Genomic DNA, 17,576 nt, shown 5'->3' on the forward strand with positions numbered 1-17,576 from the left:
AAATTGAGAAAAAACAGTGATGAAAAGAGTATCTTATTGACTTTCATACATTTTTAAGTGTTAAAAGTATTAAAGAATGAAAGACTGAGAAACAGAAAAAAGTTTGAAGTTAGAAAAATGAGCAAATATAGTGATGAAGAGTATATTTCATAACAGTTATCAATATCATAGCAGACAAAAGTATGTCAGCAGTATGAAGGTGAAAAAAAGTGTTGCTTTGAAACCAAAATGGTGAGACAGTGTTAAAAGTATATCTGTTATTGTTATGCATTGCAATATTTTCTCACGGTTGAAAAAGGAGAAAAAAGAGTGATGAAAAGGGTATCTTATTTAATTTCATAAATGTTAAAGTGTTATGTTAGAGCTCAATGCTCTTAAGACAGTCACCCCCATCACCCTGTGTGACTCCCCAGTCAACACTGGAGTCCTTCCGCTTCCTGGGCACTATCCTCTCCCAGGACCTCAAGTGGGAGCTGAACATCAGCTCCCTCACCAAGAAAGCACAACAGAGGATGTACTTCCTACGGCAGCTGAAGAAATTCAACCTGCCAAAGACAATGATGGTGCACTTCTACACAGCCATCATTGAGTCCATCCTCACCTCTATCACCATCTGGTACAATTTTGCCACTGCCAAGGACAAGAGCAGACCGCAGCGTATCATTCACGCTGCTGAGAAGGTGATCGGCTGCAATCTGCCTACCCTCGAGGGCCTGCACACCTCGAGGACCCTGAGGCGAGCAAGGAAGATTGTCCCAGCCTGGACACACTGTTTCAGCCACTCCCCTCCGGCAGAAGGCTGCGGTCCATCAGGACCAAAACCTCACGCCACACAAACAGTTTCTTCCCATCCGCTGCTGGCCTCTTCAACAAGGCCAAGGACTCACACTGACTTGACCACTAATCACTTTATCTGCACAAGACACCTTGCCATATTGCACTATAGCCATTTTATTTAATTCTAAATCTTTTAAATTTGTATCCCCTTAGTATGAGTTAGACTTGTACACTTCTTATTTAAGATTCTTATATGTTTAATGTGTGCACCTTCCTGCCACAGTAAATTCCTTGTCTGTGTGAAGTTTCTTGGCGAATAAAACCCATTTTGAAAAGTATTAATAATTGAAAGACGTAGAAACAGAAAAATGTTGGAACAGTGAAGAACGTTGGCCAATCGGATTGATTCCTTGTTTCTTGTAACGTAGCAACCGTTGGTCATTGTCAACATTTCTAACCTAGAATCTAGGTTTCAGTATCAAGATGGAGGAGAAACTAATCATGTGTGCCTGCACACCCAGTCCTGTTCAGACACTGAATTTAAAGATGACAAATATAATAATCCATGGTGCAGGTTTGCCGATGTTGTCGTTGTCCCTGGTGAGTTTTTTTTATACTTTTAAATTCAATCTCGTCACATCACGTGACTTTGTTGTGCAACTGCAAAAGCTACTCTAACTATGATTAAAATGCTGCTGCAAAAAGGCTGAACTACTGTGGGTAGTAAATAAGATCATGTTACATCTAGCCAGCGGATCATGTATGTCAAAGTGGTATCAGAACACCGTACTGTAGGCGTGAATAATGCATGCATGGTCATCATCGTCGTCCATCTTTAGCCGAAGCGAAGCTAGAGAGAGGGTTCAATGGGAGATTTCCTACAGTAAGCTAGATCTACTGCTTCAAATTGAAAACGGAGACGATATTTTGATTACAGACAAGTTCCTTAACCTCTGTTGTCAATATCGCCGATAACAAGTAAATACTGTTACGAAGCATTTGTTTGTAGGTAACGAACGATAGACGTAGCTAGCTATGTGACCTGGGGCCTGTACTACGAATCAAGATTTGGCGTTAGCGAGGTAACTTCAGGTTCAACCCAGGGTTTACTGTACTACGACGGAGGATCACTTTTTACCGGGGTAGATCGCCATGGTAACACATGCTGAACGGCTAACCTGGTCGGGAGCAGGTTAAATTGGAGATCAGAGATCAACCGGTATAAAAGCCCCGCCCTATAACTCATTCTTGAGGATAATGCCGTCACTACGGTGGCCCTGAAGTGCAAATCACACCCCCTAATATGAGTGCATCCCCCAAATGAAAACACTCCCCCCAATTACGAATCAACTCCCCCCAAATAGGATGACTTGTTCACCTCCCCCCAATACAAAAACACCCAAATGGGAAACAACATTACATTAACTCAAAAACACATTACATTAACTCTGAACGGAAAGGGTAGGTACTACAACGCTGATGCACAGTAACTAATAAGTATAGGAAAATAAGAAATGTATCGTTTTGGAGAGAAGAAAAATGAGTAATTCAGAGAGTCGCGTAGAGCTAATTGCAGCAATTACCCTTTATTTTAATCAGGGACATTCATATGACGTAATACTAGACATGCTGTTAACGTTTAACAACATTACAATAAGTATGCGCACCTTAAAAACGAAGTTAAAGGAAGCAGGACTTTTCAGGCGAAAAAACTACTCGTCCACGACAGAAGTCCGACGTGCCATAATGACCGAGTTACGTGGACCAGGACTTGCCATGTGGCAAGTACTTGTACAAAAGTATAAATTGCGTGTTAAACGTTCCGATGTGATGAGGTTGCTGAAAGAACTTAATCCACGGGGGACTGAATGTAGGGCACGCCGTAGATTTTGTAGACGCATATATCACTCCATGGGCCCAAACTACGTATGGCATGTCGATGGATATGACAATCTTAAACCCTTCGGTTTGGCTGTATCTGGCTGCATCGACGGCTTTTCTAGACGAATTATGTGGCTTCTGTGTGGACCAACGAACAACAATACATCTGTTATTGCACACAACTTCCTCAACTGTGTGAAAGGTCTTGGTGTGGTCCCCATGAGATTACGAATTGATTGCGGTACAGAAAACGGGACGATGGCAGCCATACAATGTACTCTTGGCCATCCTCACACAGACCATTATGCAGGCTCAGCAAGCCATATGTATGGGTCTTCAACGTATTGAGTCCTGGTGGTCCATATTGAGAAAATCAAGGTAGGCTTATGTGCAATTCTGCTATTGACTACAACATTTCCCATCTTTATATCATAGCCTATAATTTACGACGGCTTAGAAATTAGAACTAGCATTAAAAAAGTCTGTGCAAAGTGTAAATTAAAATGAACAAGTAGCCTAATTCAGATTATCAATATAAACGCTGTGCTCTTCATGGCTAGAACTATCCTTCTCTCACAGTAAAATAATTCCTAATTAAGGTGCAGGGGGAGAATGTCCCTGTACTTCCTGTAAGTCGCTCTGGATAAGAGCGTCTGCTAAATGACTAAATGTAAATGTGCAGCTGATCACACTAGCCTACTGCTTTTGTTTTACAAGAGCTCAATTTTGGATGCAGTTGTTTGGGGACCTGGCAGATGCAGGACACTTTAATGGCAGCCACGAACACCAGTGTCTACTCAGATTCTGCTTCACCAGTGTTCTGCAAAAAGACCTTGAGTGTGCTGATCTCTGGAACAAGCACAGGATTCGGCGCTCCCGACTTGCATCATGTCCAGGAGGAACACCAAATGAACTCTACCTTTTACCGCACAGGTAATCTATATTAATTAAAATTCATTGTGAGTTTATATATTATGTATATATTATGTAAATGTAACTATGCTGGGTAAGTGTACCAATCTAGCCTTAAACAGAACAGTAAAAGTTATGTATTCCTTTCAATTTTCACTGTGTACCGCAGGTTTGCTTCAAGGGACTGTGGATTTGCGGTTGATGAAAGTCAATTAATGATGTTTCCTGAGTCAGTCCAGACCATCAACTCATGTGGCGACCCAGACATCCAAGAGTATCTTGAACTCTCAATGGAACAAAATGCACTTGTTCGACCAGATCATTGGGAGACCGCCTCAGAGCTGTATATTACACTTAAAGGAATAGCCAGACTTTAAATGTTTTCTGTGAAACAGCTGTCGAACACAACAAAACTGAGCAGGATATAATAATATAATATATTATTATTATTAATATAATAACACCATGCTCTTTGTACTAGAGGACCCATTCATCTCAATATGTATATCATATATAATAGTAATATATGTGATCAATGTAAAACAGCTCTAGTTTTTTGTAATACTCCATCTAAGACTCAGAAATTAATGTTATTCACAATCTATAATTTTTAGATTTGTGATTTTTAGATAATCTATAGATTTTAGATTGTTTTATCTGTTAATACCCCACAGATGAAACTGGCCCTTCTAAATGTTAGATCACTAAATAACAAAACATTTCTAGTTAATGATCTGGTCAAAGAAAACAACTTAGACTGCATCTGTCTAACAGAAACCTGGCTAAACAATGACACGGCAACAGCAACTTTGATAGAAGCGTGTCCGCCTGATCAGCTTTCACCAAGTTTCAAGGACATCAAAAAAAGGTGGAGGAGTCGCAGCTATTTTCTCCTCTAAACTGTTGTTCAAAATCACTGAGCTAGGTGAATTCACATCATATGATATCTTGCTATAGAGCTCAAAACCGAATCAATACTTTTTGTTATTATATATCGGCCACCCAAGCACTCGCCAATATTCATACAAGAATTCTCTGAACTATTATCACTATGTGTCACTAGATATGACAAAGTAGTTTTAAACGGAGACTTAAATATCCAAGTAAATAAAAAAGCTGACCCAAGAACTATTGAGCTCTTAAATCTCCTTGACAGTTTCAATCTAACTCAACACATAACAGACCCAACACACCGGCACGGAAACACACTAGATCTAGTGATAACAACTGGACTAAATATCAATAATATTTCAATAACTGATCTACCCCTCTCAGACCATCATTATATACTTTTTAATGTGGAAATTATCCTAACAAAAAACAAAAAAGAATTCTTTGTCCATAGAAGATATTTAGACGATACAGCTATGATGACATTTTCTGAACAATTTGCTCTATATGAGCCGACTAACCATGATTGCTCTCTGAATGAAATGGTAGAGAACCTCAATGATGCACTATTATCTGTGTTAGACTCTGTTGCACCACTGAAAACCAAAAAGTGCACAAGCAGAACCTCCCCATGGCTGAGAAATAAAAATGTTAGTGAAACGAAAAGAAAATGCCGTGCAGCAGAGAAAATTGAGGAAAACAAAGATCACTATCCACTACAATATCTACAAAGATACACTAACCACCTATAACAAAACCATCCGTCTAGCAAGGAGAGAATATTTCTCCAACATTATTACAGAAAATGCCAGAAATTCCAGAGTTCTTTTCTCCACCATTGACCAGCTGCTAAACACTGTCCCTGCTCCACCTCCATCCTCAGTAGTTAAATGTGAAGAGCTTGCTTTGTTCTTCAAGAACAAAATAACTTTGATCAGAGCTAGTATTATTAATAGTGGGGTCGAAACTGACATCAGTAGATTCTGCAAACTTAGTGAACTTTCCAAAATTGTCAGCGAATCTAACTCCACAACCTCAGATATTGATCCTATACCCACAACATTCTTTAAGCGAGTGTTTGATAGTGTCTCAGGTCCGGTGCTAGAGATTATAAACACATCCCTTAGAACTGGCGTTTTCCCAGATGCCTTCAAAACAGCTGTTGTAAAGCCCCTATTAAAGAAACCCAAATTGGATAACAGTCTACTTGCAAATTACAGACCAATATCAAACCTTCCATTTATTAGTAAAGTACTGGAAAAGAGTTTTAGTCCAATTAAATTCTTTTCTTGAAGAAAATAACATCCTGGAAGTCTCGCAGTCAGGTTTCAGGAAATATCACAGTACTGAAACTGCTCTCACCAAAATAATTAGCGACCTCAGACTAAACTCTGATGCAAATAAAGTCTCTATCCTTATCCTGTTAGATCTCAGTGCAGCATTTGATACAATTGATCACGACATCCTAATCAATAGACTGGAAAAGCTTATTGGGTTCACGGATAGTGTATTGAACTGGCTGAAATCATATATCACAGGAAGGAAGTTTTATGTTAGTTTAGGTGACCATAGGTCCAAGAAACATGAGAACTGCTATGGGGTTGCTCAAGGAAGCTGCTTAGGTCCATTACTTTTTTCTCTTTATATGTTACCACTCGGCGACATAATCAGAGAACATAAGATTTCCATAGCTATGCGGATGACACACAACTATATATATCCACTGAACCCAACGGCCATCAATTCCATTACCAACTGCCTGTTGGCAATAAACAAATGGATGAATGATAACTTTCTTAAATTAAATTAAGACAAAACCGAAGTCCTACTATGTGGCCCCAAATCCAAAAGAGAGATGCTTATTACCCTTGTGTTATCTTCGGGTCATTCTGACCCATCAGTCATTGTGACCCACCGTCGTATTGCGACAAATTTACCTCCTACAAAAACAAAGTGAAGCACTTTCTTTTAACTGTCGGGCTGTCTCAGACCCCCCACATTGCAATGGTTAAAAGAAAATAATTGTTATTTGTTTTTGTATTGGGTAAAATTGGGTAAACACAACGGTGGTTCGTTATGAACCTTTGGGTCATGTGACCCGAAGGCAGCACAAGGGTTAAGAATCTTGGAGGCTTAACCCCCTGTCTTAACCCTCGTGCTGCCTTCGGGTCACATGACCCAAAGGTTCATAACGAACCATCGTTGTGTTTACCCAATTTTACCCAATACAAAAACAAATAAAAATAATTTTCTTTTAACCTTCGCAATGTGGGGGGTCTGAGACAGCCCAATGGTTAAAAGAAAATGCTTCACTTTGTTTTTGTATGCGGTAAAGTTGTCGCAATACGACGGTGGGTCACAATGACTGATGGGTCAGAACGACCCGAAGATAACACAAGGGTTAAACCAGAGGTGACGAGTCCCGGTGTAATCCTGGACTCAGATTTGAATTTCAACTCTCACATTAATAAAGTGACCAAAACAGCTATCTTTCACCTGAGGAATATAGCAAAGGTACAACCATTCATAAACCAAAATGATGCAGAGAAGTTAATTCATGCTTTTATATCCAGCCGGCTGGACTACTGTAACGCACTTTTCACTGGTCTTCCCAAGAAAACCACTGAAAGACTACAGCTCATTCAAAATTCTGCAGCTAGATTATTAACCAAAACTAAAAGGAGAGAACACATTAGTCCTGTCCTAGCTACTTTACACTGGCTCCCTGTTACCTTCAGAATTGACTTTAAGGTCCTTTTCCTCACATACAAAGCTCTACACGGACAAGGACCTAGCTACATTGCTAACTCCTTTATAAACTACACACCAGCTAGAACACTGCGATCATCAAATGCAGGCCTATTAGAGGTCACCAGAAGCAGTCATAAGAAGATTGGTGATTCGGCCTTTGTCAATTACGCCCCAAAACTATGGAACAAATTACCCATAAATATTAGGGAAGCAAATACGCTAGACATTTTTAAAAGACAGCTTAAAACCTACATTTTTACCGAAGCATTTAAGTAATTTTATCTCAAAAGGGTTTTCCTACTTTTTAAAGTTGTTTTCTCTCTTGAACAGAGATCTTATTGGGATTTTTATTTTTGTTTTAATTGTTTATCACTTGTATTATTGTTTTTATTGATTTTATGTAAAGCACCTTGAGCTACAATTCTTGTATGAAATGTGCTATATAAATAAAGTCTTACTTACTATAATGGCATTATCCAAAGACTTAAAATTTGAGTGAATGTGGTTGAGCTTCATTTTTCTGTATAAAATAACATTTAAATCAATCCTTCCATTAAATGTATGTTATTGCTGCAACACATAAGCATTTTCAATAATGCAAAAGCCTGCCAGAGGCTGCCAAAGGCCTTACATGCCAGAGAGTCTTACAGATAGAACTTGACAAAGAAGATGTTGCTCTAATTGAAGAAAAAAAGTTAACCAGGTACTGCTTAAATGCATCCAAATCCAGGAGAATTTTGTATCCCAAAATCCATGTTTGTCTTAAACATGGCATGATTGCAACAGAGGTAGCTTGACAGTATTCGCACAAGTGTTTGCCATTGGGAATGGTGAGTTGGTTAAAAACTCTATGCGTGGCTGTGGTACAATTCCAGCAGGTGGAAGTGATGACAGCCCTGACGAAAACATCAGCAAATCCTCAAGGGACACGGTAGTTTGTTGTTGTTCTGCAAGAAGAAAAACAACAACATTGTATTGCATTATTCACATGTCCACCAGTCTGACAAATATAGAAACTTTAAGTAGAAACTTAAATTTAATGGTTAAAGGTATGAAACCAGGAAGATTACATTAGAATTGATTACTGTCAAAATCCCTGACATACCTTCGCAATCAAGCAGATAGTCTGCCCAGAAGCTTAGTGCTTTGGCTTCCTCCAGCCTCCTGTTGCTTCCTACTGGACTGAGGTCTGCTCTGAACAGGTTTTCTATGTCTTGAGCGGTCAGCTTCTTGTCTGAGTGGCACAGGATAGGAGCCAGCACACTGGAGTGCTGCTGAAGTGCTGTCAGAAACTGCAGGCTTCGAAGTCCATCTTTGAATCTATGCGGGCCAATCATGATGATGTATTTTATGAGGTTCAAAGTTAAACATGTGTGACTGAATACTGTAAAAACGTTTACAAAACTGTAAATAATGGCGTATTAATTACACTTGTACATCATAAACAAGGAGGGTCTCATAACTATGGCAATTTTAAGATATAAAATAAATTTAAATATATATATTTAAATACTTGCGTTTAAACCCTCGGACAGCTCCATCCCATACATTTGACCTGGCTATGTTGAACCTGCTGATTTTTTTGTGGTCGATGGCAAGCGCCAAATTTTCAATTATGTCGGGCACTGATACACTTGTATGCCTAAAACATAAAAATGGTTGTTAGTAATATGTTTTTTAAAAGCTGTTAAAAGCTCATCTTAGTATATCACAATTTAAGCACAAAAGAATAAGATTACTTCAATATAATATGCATTCATTACATTGTATTAAACTAACTGACCACACCAGTGTTAAATAAAGTTTAAAAAAACATGTCTTGTTCATTTTGGTTTGTCATTAATCACTTACTCGGTCGGGTTCTCTAGGACATCCAGACTTCTTCCAGTATCACTGAGATCCTCATCCTCGTCACTATCATTAATGACAATCGGTGCATAGAGATCTGTGTATATGCTACAAAATGCACACATTTAGTACACGTCTTTATGCATACACTCCCCCTTTCTTTCACTACAACTAAAACACACCTGTATGACGTGCTCTTGGTTGCTAAATGTCCTGAAGTACTTGGAATGGCATCATCTGAATTAGGTATTATCTAAAAAATAAAGAAACAAGATCAAATCATGTTTAACATTGTGGTCATTTGTTTTATTGGTGTTTGTCAATGTTGACTGCAGATAGAATATGGAACATTTCAGGTCAGATGGTAGAGTGTGATTTCAAAAAATATAGTTTAAACAAATTTATGAAACTACATTTGGCCTGTAAACGATTAATAGCATAATACACACACACAGTTTGAATTGGAGTGTGACAAGTAAGCTCAAATAATAAATTACTACCTTTGGTGTTGCACTCAAGAATCTCTTTCACATTTGGAGTGCTTTCAAGCTGAGGTTCAAATGGCTGAAAGTGAATCCATAGTTGGAATCACATTATATATATTTTTTAATGTATGTTTTGTATTTGCTGTATTGTGAATAATATTTCAGAAAAATATCACCTAAATATAAGGCGACACTTAACAGTGTGTCAGCATGATCAAACTCAGCAGAAGTCCTACTTCTAATGACAACCTCATTGTCAGATTCGGAATTCTCTGAGAGGTGTTCATGATCTGCAAAACACAAAACCAAATGTGTGGGTATAGGCCTAATTGTGTTAATTATAAACTGTGTAATAGAAAATAGTACATATGATAAATTTGTCACTGACCTTTCAAGTCTTTTTCAGGACATATAAAGAAGTTCAGTCGTTGATAGGTCTTGCCTATTTCTTCTTTGTATTCCTTTAGTATAAAAGGTTTTTGTGTCCCTGGGACAGTAATGACTTGGGATCCGTCTGGATATAGAAGGACGTACGGCCCTTCATCCATGTCTTTGTTGAAATCCCTTATTTTTTTCACAGCTTGCGTGAGGAGTTGTGGTCCTGTGATTTCAGTATGTGTGGGCAATACGTTCTCCCACGTACTGGCTTCAACCCCAAATTCTGCATTACCATGACTCCAACGTTTATCTGCAAGAAAAACCATAAGCACTATGGCAGCCACTGCATCGTATTATTATAACTGATTCATACACAGCTTTGTTAACTGAACACACTGCTCACCTGTACGTTCTTTTCTCCTGTTTTTTCCCTTCCTTTCTAGGCAAGGAAAAGTTAGATCTTTCTTCCGATTTCTTCTTGCGGTAGCTCATAAACTGGTGTAACGTTGGGTTCAGTAACACTGATAAAGCAAAACAATTGTTGCTAGCTATCGTTAAAATGACCCAAGTAGCTAGAATGATAGCTAAGTATACCCTAGCCAAGCTAATTTAGCTAGCTAAATAGCCAGCTGGCTAGCTTCATAAAACGTTACCTGAAGATGGTTCGTTCATCGTTTCAGTCGTTTCTTTTGGCTTGCTGGTGTCTTTTAAAATCTGCAATCCTTTGCCACAACCGCTACAAAAATTTGGCAGATCAGCAAAATGCTTGCCACAGTAAGGGCAATACATGCTTGCAACATTTACAGTTTCTAGTTTTCTTGACGCCGTGCAATTCGTTTTTCTCCGGGCTCATTAGAGTGACATATTGGGCATCCAATCAGCGTTGTACCTACCCTTTACGTTCAGAGTTAATGTAATGTGTTTTTGAGTTAATGTAATGTCGTTTCCCATTTGGGGGAGCGTGTTTTTGTATTGGGGGGAGGTGAACAAGTCATCCTATTTGGGGGGAGTTGATTCGTAATTGGGGGGAGTGTTTTCATTTGGGGGATGCACTCATATTAGGGGGTGTGATTTGCACTTCAGGGCCACCGTACGTCACCGTTCATTGAAGATCCTGTGGAGCTTGGTGCGCGGATAGTGAGAGGTGCGCACAGTCAGAAGAGCCAGAACATTTAGAGACCGACAAAACCCTTTCGCATTCCCTCATGAGTATCTTTATGAAAGATATAAATTCTCAGCAGAGGGAATTACGTATCTTTGCCAGCTTCTTGAGCCGTATGTTGCCAATGCGACACATCGAAGCCGTGCGCTCACAGTCCCACAGATATACCGTTTCGTTATTTCGCTACCTACTTTTATAGTGTGGGTGATGCGGAGAACCTGAGCAAGAACACGGTCTGCCGCGCAATTTGCAAAGGATTTTCTTCAATGGCTGTTGCCACCATATTCTGATTAATGGAGAGATGAAAAAGAGATATCCAAAGTGCCCTTTGTAAAAACTTTGGACTCTAATATGTTGACAAAATGAAACAAGGATTTTCATTCTGTCTTCATGCAATGTTCTGATTTCCGTTCTGGAAATGTATGCACATGATATCATATTTTACAACTTAATGCAACATTTGCTCATTTAAACATACATTTACAGGAAACTAGTAATGAAAACAATATTTGACCTAATATTAGTTATCAACTGGGGAGGTTTCATGTTGATATGTTATCCCTATTCACTGGGGTGTCTCCCCTTAACCCATTCTGTTGTCCTTGGGTTGCTTTGCGCCTTTTTCTAATCATTTCCATATCAGAAATGTGTGTTTCTTTCAACCAAAACATTTCAAACCAAAAAGAACAATGTGTATGGTACCATACAATGCTCTTCACAAGTTAAATAAATGATAATTTCACTACTTTCATTGAATTTGGATGTTTCATTCACTTTTATAGCATTTAAAAAAAAAGAATAAATAGGACTTTGAAAGAAAGAAATGGTGAAAACCCCCACAAAAGACTCACTGCACAACAAAAAAGCCACAAAAAGGTATAAAAAGACCAAAACGTCGAAAAAAGTTTAACAAATACATCCTTATGTGTTCTCCCTTCCCTAGGAACACAGAAAAGCCAGCCTTGTTTTTTTAATTAAAAGCCTCTTATACTCTATATCGAGCTCCAGGGTTCTTTTATACAGGGCCCTCACATTGTCTGCTCCAACCTGAAACAAATAAAGAACATTGTCCCTTTGCAAGGCACACTTGGAGAAAGTTGAAGGTGTCCATTTGACTACTGTGTTTCAAGGTTCATTGCTTATAATTTGTGTCTTTGTCTTGGCCTTGAAGTGGAGGCCCTAGGCTCAGGGGGAGGAAGACGTTCCTCTTCCTGCTGAGTTTAACACCATAGCAATTTAATAAATTGAGTCATATTTGAAATGAGCACTGTAAGGACTTGTGTCTCATGTTCAGACCACCACCATTAGCAAGTCATTACAGACACTTCAATCACAGCCACACGTTCACACACTCTCACCATCTGTGTTGCAAGTGGTAAGTAAAACTCAAAAGTGTACCCCCAAAATGCTCTCTTAGCATGCAGACACAGTTTCCTGATCATCTAGGACCTCCACTTGAGAAAGTAAATGGCATATTTGATCAATATTCAGCAACCACATATGGCATACATACTGGCGTAGGACTATTAGTTTCACTGTTACCTCTGTATGGCACAGTGGGACAACAGTGGGTGGTGGCATCAACACCACTGTATTTCCTGTCACTGCAGAGAACAGTAATACATTTCACTCCTACAATATTCATAAATAATTGTTGAATGAACATGGTCACATAGATTACTTGAAACATACATATGCTTGGGTTTCCGAGCTGCTGCCACCAGGGTCTGAAGAAATGCCCCCTTCCACTCCTTCCATCATGGGGCGACCCTGATAGCTGGAGAGGGCCAGCTCCTCAGCAGGAGTGAAGTCCTGTGGAGGCGGGCCCCCCCAGTTTTCTTTGCCTTATTTTTCTTCCTGTTGGCTGCAAGCAATTTCATTGTTCTATAGGCCCTTTGTAGCTATACCAATATCTTACAAAAGGGACTGACTCAGGCAATTCAGCCTTGTACTTGTTGGTAAACAAGTACAAAATATGTGCAAGTATTGCCTACTGCTACTTACCGTTTTAAATTATGGTTTTATATTTATTTTTTATTTGCTCCCACGATCGTTTGCCACTGCCAGGGTTGCAACTAAAATAATACACCAACAAAAGTTTAACGTTATGGAATGCACACGTGTAATTATGGTCACATCTTGTGCCTGGGGCACAAGATATCAATAAGTCATGTAGCTTACGCATTTACAGCGTCTGCTATTTTCTGCCAGCATGGCAGCAGCGACTTTGTTGATTTTTTTCTGTATTATATGTCTGTATTCCTGATATGTTTGTATTACAATATTTCACGCAGGAGGAGTAGACCATGTTTGGAAGATTATTGTCGGCTCCTCCTGCGTGAAATATGCGGCTCTTGTTTTGTCCATGTTTGCGATTGGACATACGGTGCAAACACCGCCCCTTTATGTGAACGTGCACGTCTCTAGATTGGAAAGATCTGGGTTGAGTTAGAGAGTTGATAACCGCCGTCATGATACCACTTATCGTGATTGCGATTGTTACGCTTCGCGTAGCCGGGTAACTGAAAGTGATCCAGAGCATGTTGATCTTGATTCGTAGTACAGGCCCCTGCTTTCTTTGTCTGCAATCTCTTGCCCAATGTCCCATTTGACCACATACATAGCATCCTGGTTTCGCCGTTCTATGGCAGCTATGATGACAGTCGTAGCTAGCGTTGTAAGCACTCATCACTAGAATGGCCATAACTTTAAAACAAAAGATCATATTTCAAATCTGTCTGCTGTTCTACATTGCCCACACAATTATGTATATATATCAACTCTAACATGGCCTGTATCTTGTATTGAAAATGCTCGAAAATTAGCTTGTCTAATGTATGGTGGACTGAGTAAACATATGTCAAAGCGGAGCGAGCGGATGTCGTGGGAGAATTCCTACTGTTAGATTTACTGCTTCAAATTGAAAACGGAGAAGATATTTAGAGTAAAGACAAGTTTCTTAACATCTGTGTTCAATATCGTCAACTAAAAGTAAAAACGTTTCAGTTACGAAGACTTTGTTTGTAGTAACGCCAGCTGCAGTAAACCTTTCGTGACCCCGGTTTGGCTGTTCGTGACGGTCGGCTATGACAGTGTTGAGACTTGATTTTTGCAGATTTTTGTGAAACTTGCTTAAAGAAAAATTATCTAGCTAGATTATGTACACTTTAAGCTCAATGTACATACCTTGTTTGGCCAATTTGGTCGATTGTTGAGAACCGTTTTTAGTTATGGAGAGCCATCGCGCTAGCTTGGAATTGCGTTATCCCACTCATCACTTCAGTGGTCATAACTTTTAAACAAAATAGTCTATCTTAAATCTGTCTGCTGTTCTGAAAAAAGTGGGAGGAAAATTAAAAAACAAAAACCTAGAGAGGGTACAATTTCTGGGGAAATTGTAGGGTGTACTCGCTTGCGTCGGTTGCAGGTGGGTCCGTCCCCTTAAGTTTTTCCCATCTAGTGATATTTTCAAGCATTTAGCCTACTCAAGAACCCCCTTTGAAACAAGCTACTGTAACAACGTTGTCACCGGCAGTATTTCAGATGGAATCGCGATTCAAACAGTACCGTCTGCTAACTGAAAATATGCCCCCAAAAACGTAAACAAGTTTGACATTAATTTAGGGGGAAATGGCTAATTCAAAAGAAGTTTGCTACGAGCAAGCTAGCTGCTGTTGCTAGCCAAACGTCACTGGGGATTGTTTGAAAGCGCCAGAAATGAGAATGTTTCTTTTGACATACATTTACATTTATTCATTTAGCAGACGCTTTTATCCAAAGCGACTTCCAAGAGAGAGCTTTACAAAGTGCATAGGTCACTGATCATAACAACAAGATAGCCACGAAAGCATTGCGAGTAGCCAAAACATGAAGCACACATTGTGAACAACCAAAGTAAGTTTTTGACATAAATTTATGTCAAAAGAAACATTCAGTCTAAACAACGTTTAGACTGTGGCATTGAAGACAGCGACGCACCACACAAGCTTGAGTTTAAAAACATTATTTAATGTGACATTACTTACTGTACATGCAAGTCTTGATTTGCTTAACCCTCGTGCTGCCTTCGGGTCACATGACCCAAAGGTTCATAACGAACCATCGTTGTGTTTACCCAATTTTACCCAATACAAAAACAAATAAAAATAATTTTCTTTTAACCTTCGCAATGTGGGGGGTCTGAGACAGCCCAACGGTTAAAAGAAAATGCTTCACTTTGTTTTTGTATGCGGTAAAGTTGTCGCAATACGACGGTGGGTCACAATGACTGATGGGTCAGAACGACCCGAAGATAACACAAGGGTTAAATGTACATGTGCTGCTAGCAGTGGCGGCTGGTGCATTTATTTCCAGGGGGGGCGATATTGTGCTCCGAGATCCTAGCCTTGCTCGGGGGGTCCGGGGGCATGCCTCCCCGAAAAAAAGAAATGCTATCTCAACCCCAGAAAGCAGTATTTTGGTGCATTCCTACATGTATTTACTAATTTGTAAATTGTAGTGCTGAAATTGCACATACTGTGTAAATGATAGTGTTTCTGACCACGCTCCTCATGTCAAACATTACAGGAATAATACACAATGTAACAGTTTTAAATAAAGTGAAAAGGGCTTTATTCTGTATAATTCTACTGTGAAACACAACAATGTAAGTGTCAAGATAATTGTGAATGAAATCTGACAACACAAAACCCTGAGACAATAAACCTATGAACTTGAAATTATGAACACAGTAAGGCATAATAGAAAACAATTTTAGAAATTAAATATATACAAATTTAAATGTTATGTAAACTGACTCAGACCCATATGACAGCCAACTCGTCTTGCTATAGCAGGTCCTTGAAAACGACCTAGTGTATTGTCTTCCCGTCATTCGACTGTTGCTGAATTAATATGTCAGGCCGATCAGGTCCAAGCTCCTTGACTTTGAGCTTCTCTTGAAAATTTCTTTTTTCAAAGGGCGTATTTTTTAGCGACTTGACTGAATTGCAAGTTTCCATCATGACGTTAGCTAGCTAGCTAGCTTTATAACGTTAGAGCTAGATCGGTAGCTACAAGTTCAGTTCTGAGAGAACACCATGACAACTTAACCCTTGTGTTATCTTCGGGTCATTCTGACCCATCAGTCATTGTGACCCACCGTCGTATTGCGACAGATTTACCGCATACAAAGACAAAGTGAAGCATTTTCTTTTAACAGCTAGGCTGTCTCAGACCCCCCACATTGCAAAGGTTAAAAGAAAATTATTTTAATTTGTTTTTGTATTGGGTAAAATTGGGTAAACACAACGATGGTTCGTTATGAACCTTTGGGTCATGTGACCCGAAGGCAGCACGAAGGTTAAATAAACAACTTCTTAAATGTGTTGAGTGATGTGATTGGATGTGACAGACATAACAGGCCCTATCATAATGTATTTGACAGGCCCTCTAGTAAATCAGCAGTTTGGGGCGCAGGTGTTCTGCGCCCCGGTGAGGTCCTATCTCTTGCATTGAGAGGAGCGAACTACGCATGTACAACTTATAACAGTCAATGGGGTAACTTGCGCCCAGCCGGAAATACGTAGCCTATCAGCTAACTTTAGACAACGTAGATTTTTTTCTTCCACATTTTATTGCAGATTCAACATTCTATTGGCTATATAATATTGACTTTACTCATTAGACATGTTTTTCTTTCTTTTTAAGTCTTATTCAATTAAGTTTCAGGTCGGAATGTGATGCAGCAGTGGTGGGGCAGCGCCCTCTATGAGCCGGCCGCTGCTGGCTGCTATACACCACAGCACGATACTCGCTGTGCAACTGCACATCAATCTATGCGTCGTTGCTAACGTGTGCTGACGTGGTGACGTAGCTAGCACTGAGTACCCTTCGTTGACTAAAGGCACTTTTTGCCACAAAAACATTGTAACCTCCTAAACCGTGCAACGGAACGAAAATAAAAATACAAGCAACGCAATTGAGACCAAGACGAACATTTTGACACAGGCGTTGTCTATATAGTCCAAATATTGACTGATCCTTAGGGGGGCGAAAATAAACAATAAAAATAAATAATAGATATGTGAGAGAACAATGGTTGTGCTCGCAGAAGGCGTGAGCACACCCAATAAGTATGCAGAACTAGAACGTGCATTTCCTGCAGAAAATGCGTTGGAATGCTGAAAGATGTTTTGTTTTGTTTTTAATTGCTGAAAATACAGAAATTAGAAAATACCCGCAAGCTGAAAGCTGAAATTAATTTCAAAAATGTGTGAGTCACACAAAAGAGGCAGTGTGGAAGCTGAACTGCATCATCTAACAAAGCTAAGTGCTTAAATACAATGCGGGAGAATACGTTTGAACGTTGTGAAGCAATCGAAGAAATAGTTGAATTTCAAGAGGCAGTGTGGAAGCTGAACTGCATCATCTAACAAAGCCAAGAGCTTAAATAGCCTACAATGCGGGAGAAGCTGAAAGCTGAACTGTTAAACAGAAGAAGAAGTAGGCTC

General features: G+C 39.5%; 1 protein-coding gene and 3 long non-coding RNA genes across 6 annotated transcripts in view; all 4 read right to left on the minus strand.

The window, feature by feature from the left end:
- LOC134012989 (uncharacterized) overlaps window positions 1-17,576 on the minus strand; it is a 354,410-nt gene that overhangs the window by 176,004 nt on the left and 160,830 nt on the right. The gene's annotated exons all lie outside the window — the stretch shown is intronic.
- On the minus strand, window positions 7,443-8,549 carry LOC134012672 (G2/M phase-specific E3 ubiquitin-protein ligase-like). The gene is made up of 2 exons (XM_062452209.1): window positions 8,318-8,549; window positions 7,443-8,159 (listed from the first exon to the last, which is right to left on the minus strand). The coding sequence occupies exons 1-2, from the start codon at window positions 8,547-8,549 to the stop codon at window positions 7,975-7,977; spliced, it is 417 nt and encodes a 138-aa protein (XP_062308193.1). The 3' UTR covers window positions 7,443-7,974.
- Window positions 8,735-9,671, minus strand: LOC134012919 (uncharacterized). Of its 2 annotated transcripts, XR_009928654.1 has the most exons (4): window positions 9,561-9,671; window positions 9,243-9,313; window positions 9,064-9,168; window positions 8,735-8,854 (listed from the first exon to the last, which is right to left on the minus strand). It is a non-coding gene; the product is annotated as an uncharacterized LOC134012919 (long non-coding RNA). The 2 variants fall into 2 exon arrangements; XR_009928653.1 differs by lacking the exon at window positions 9,561-9,671 and having other exon boundaries at window positions 9,243-9,490.
- Window positions 9,722-10,806, minus strand: LOC134012918 (uncharacterized). Of its 2 annotated transcripts, XR_009928652.1 has the most exons (4): window positions 10,577-10,806; window positions 10,327-10,444; window positions 9,934-10,233; window positions 9,722-9,835 (listed from the first exon to the last, which is right to left on the minus strand). It is a non-coding gene; the product is annotated as an uncharacterized LOC134012918 (long non-coding RNA). The 2 variants fall into 2 exon arrangements; XR_009928651.1 differs by having other exon boundaries at window positions 9,934-10,444.

This window comes from Osmerus eperlanus, chromosome 26, assembly GCF_963692335.1.
Source record: "Osmerus eperlanus chromosome 26, fOsmEpe2.1, whole genome shotgun sequence".
In the NCBI taxonomy this organism is placed as follows: domain Eukaryota; kingdom Metazoa; phylum Chordata; class Actinopteri; order Osmeriformes; family Osmeridae; genus Osmerus; species Osmerus eperlanus.

What these genes read in the sequence shown, in the direction of transcription:
- LOC134012672 (XM_062452209.1), bottom strand. Translation starts at nt 8,549, where the DNA reads ATGATTGGCCCGCATAGATTCAAAGATGGACTTCGAAGCCTGCAGTTT. An exon ending in CTATCTGCTTGATTGCGAAG is followed by an intron (nt 8,160 to 8,317) that starts GTATGTCAGGGA and finishes TTCTTCTTGCAG; the next exon opens with AACAACAACAAACTACCGTG.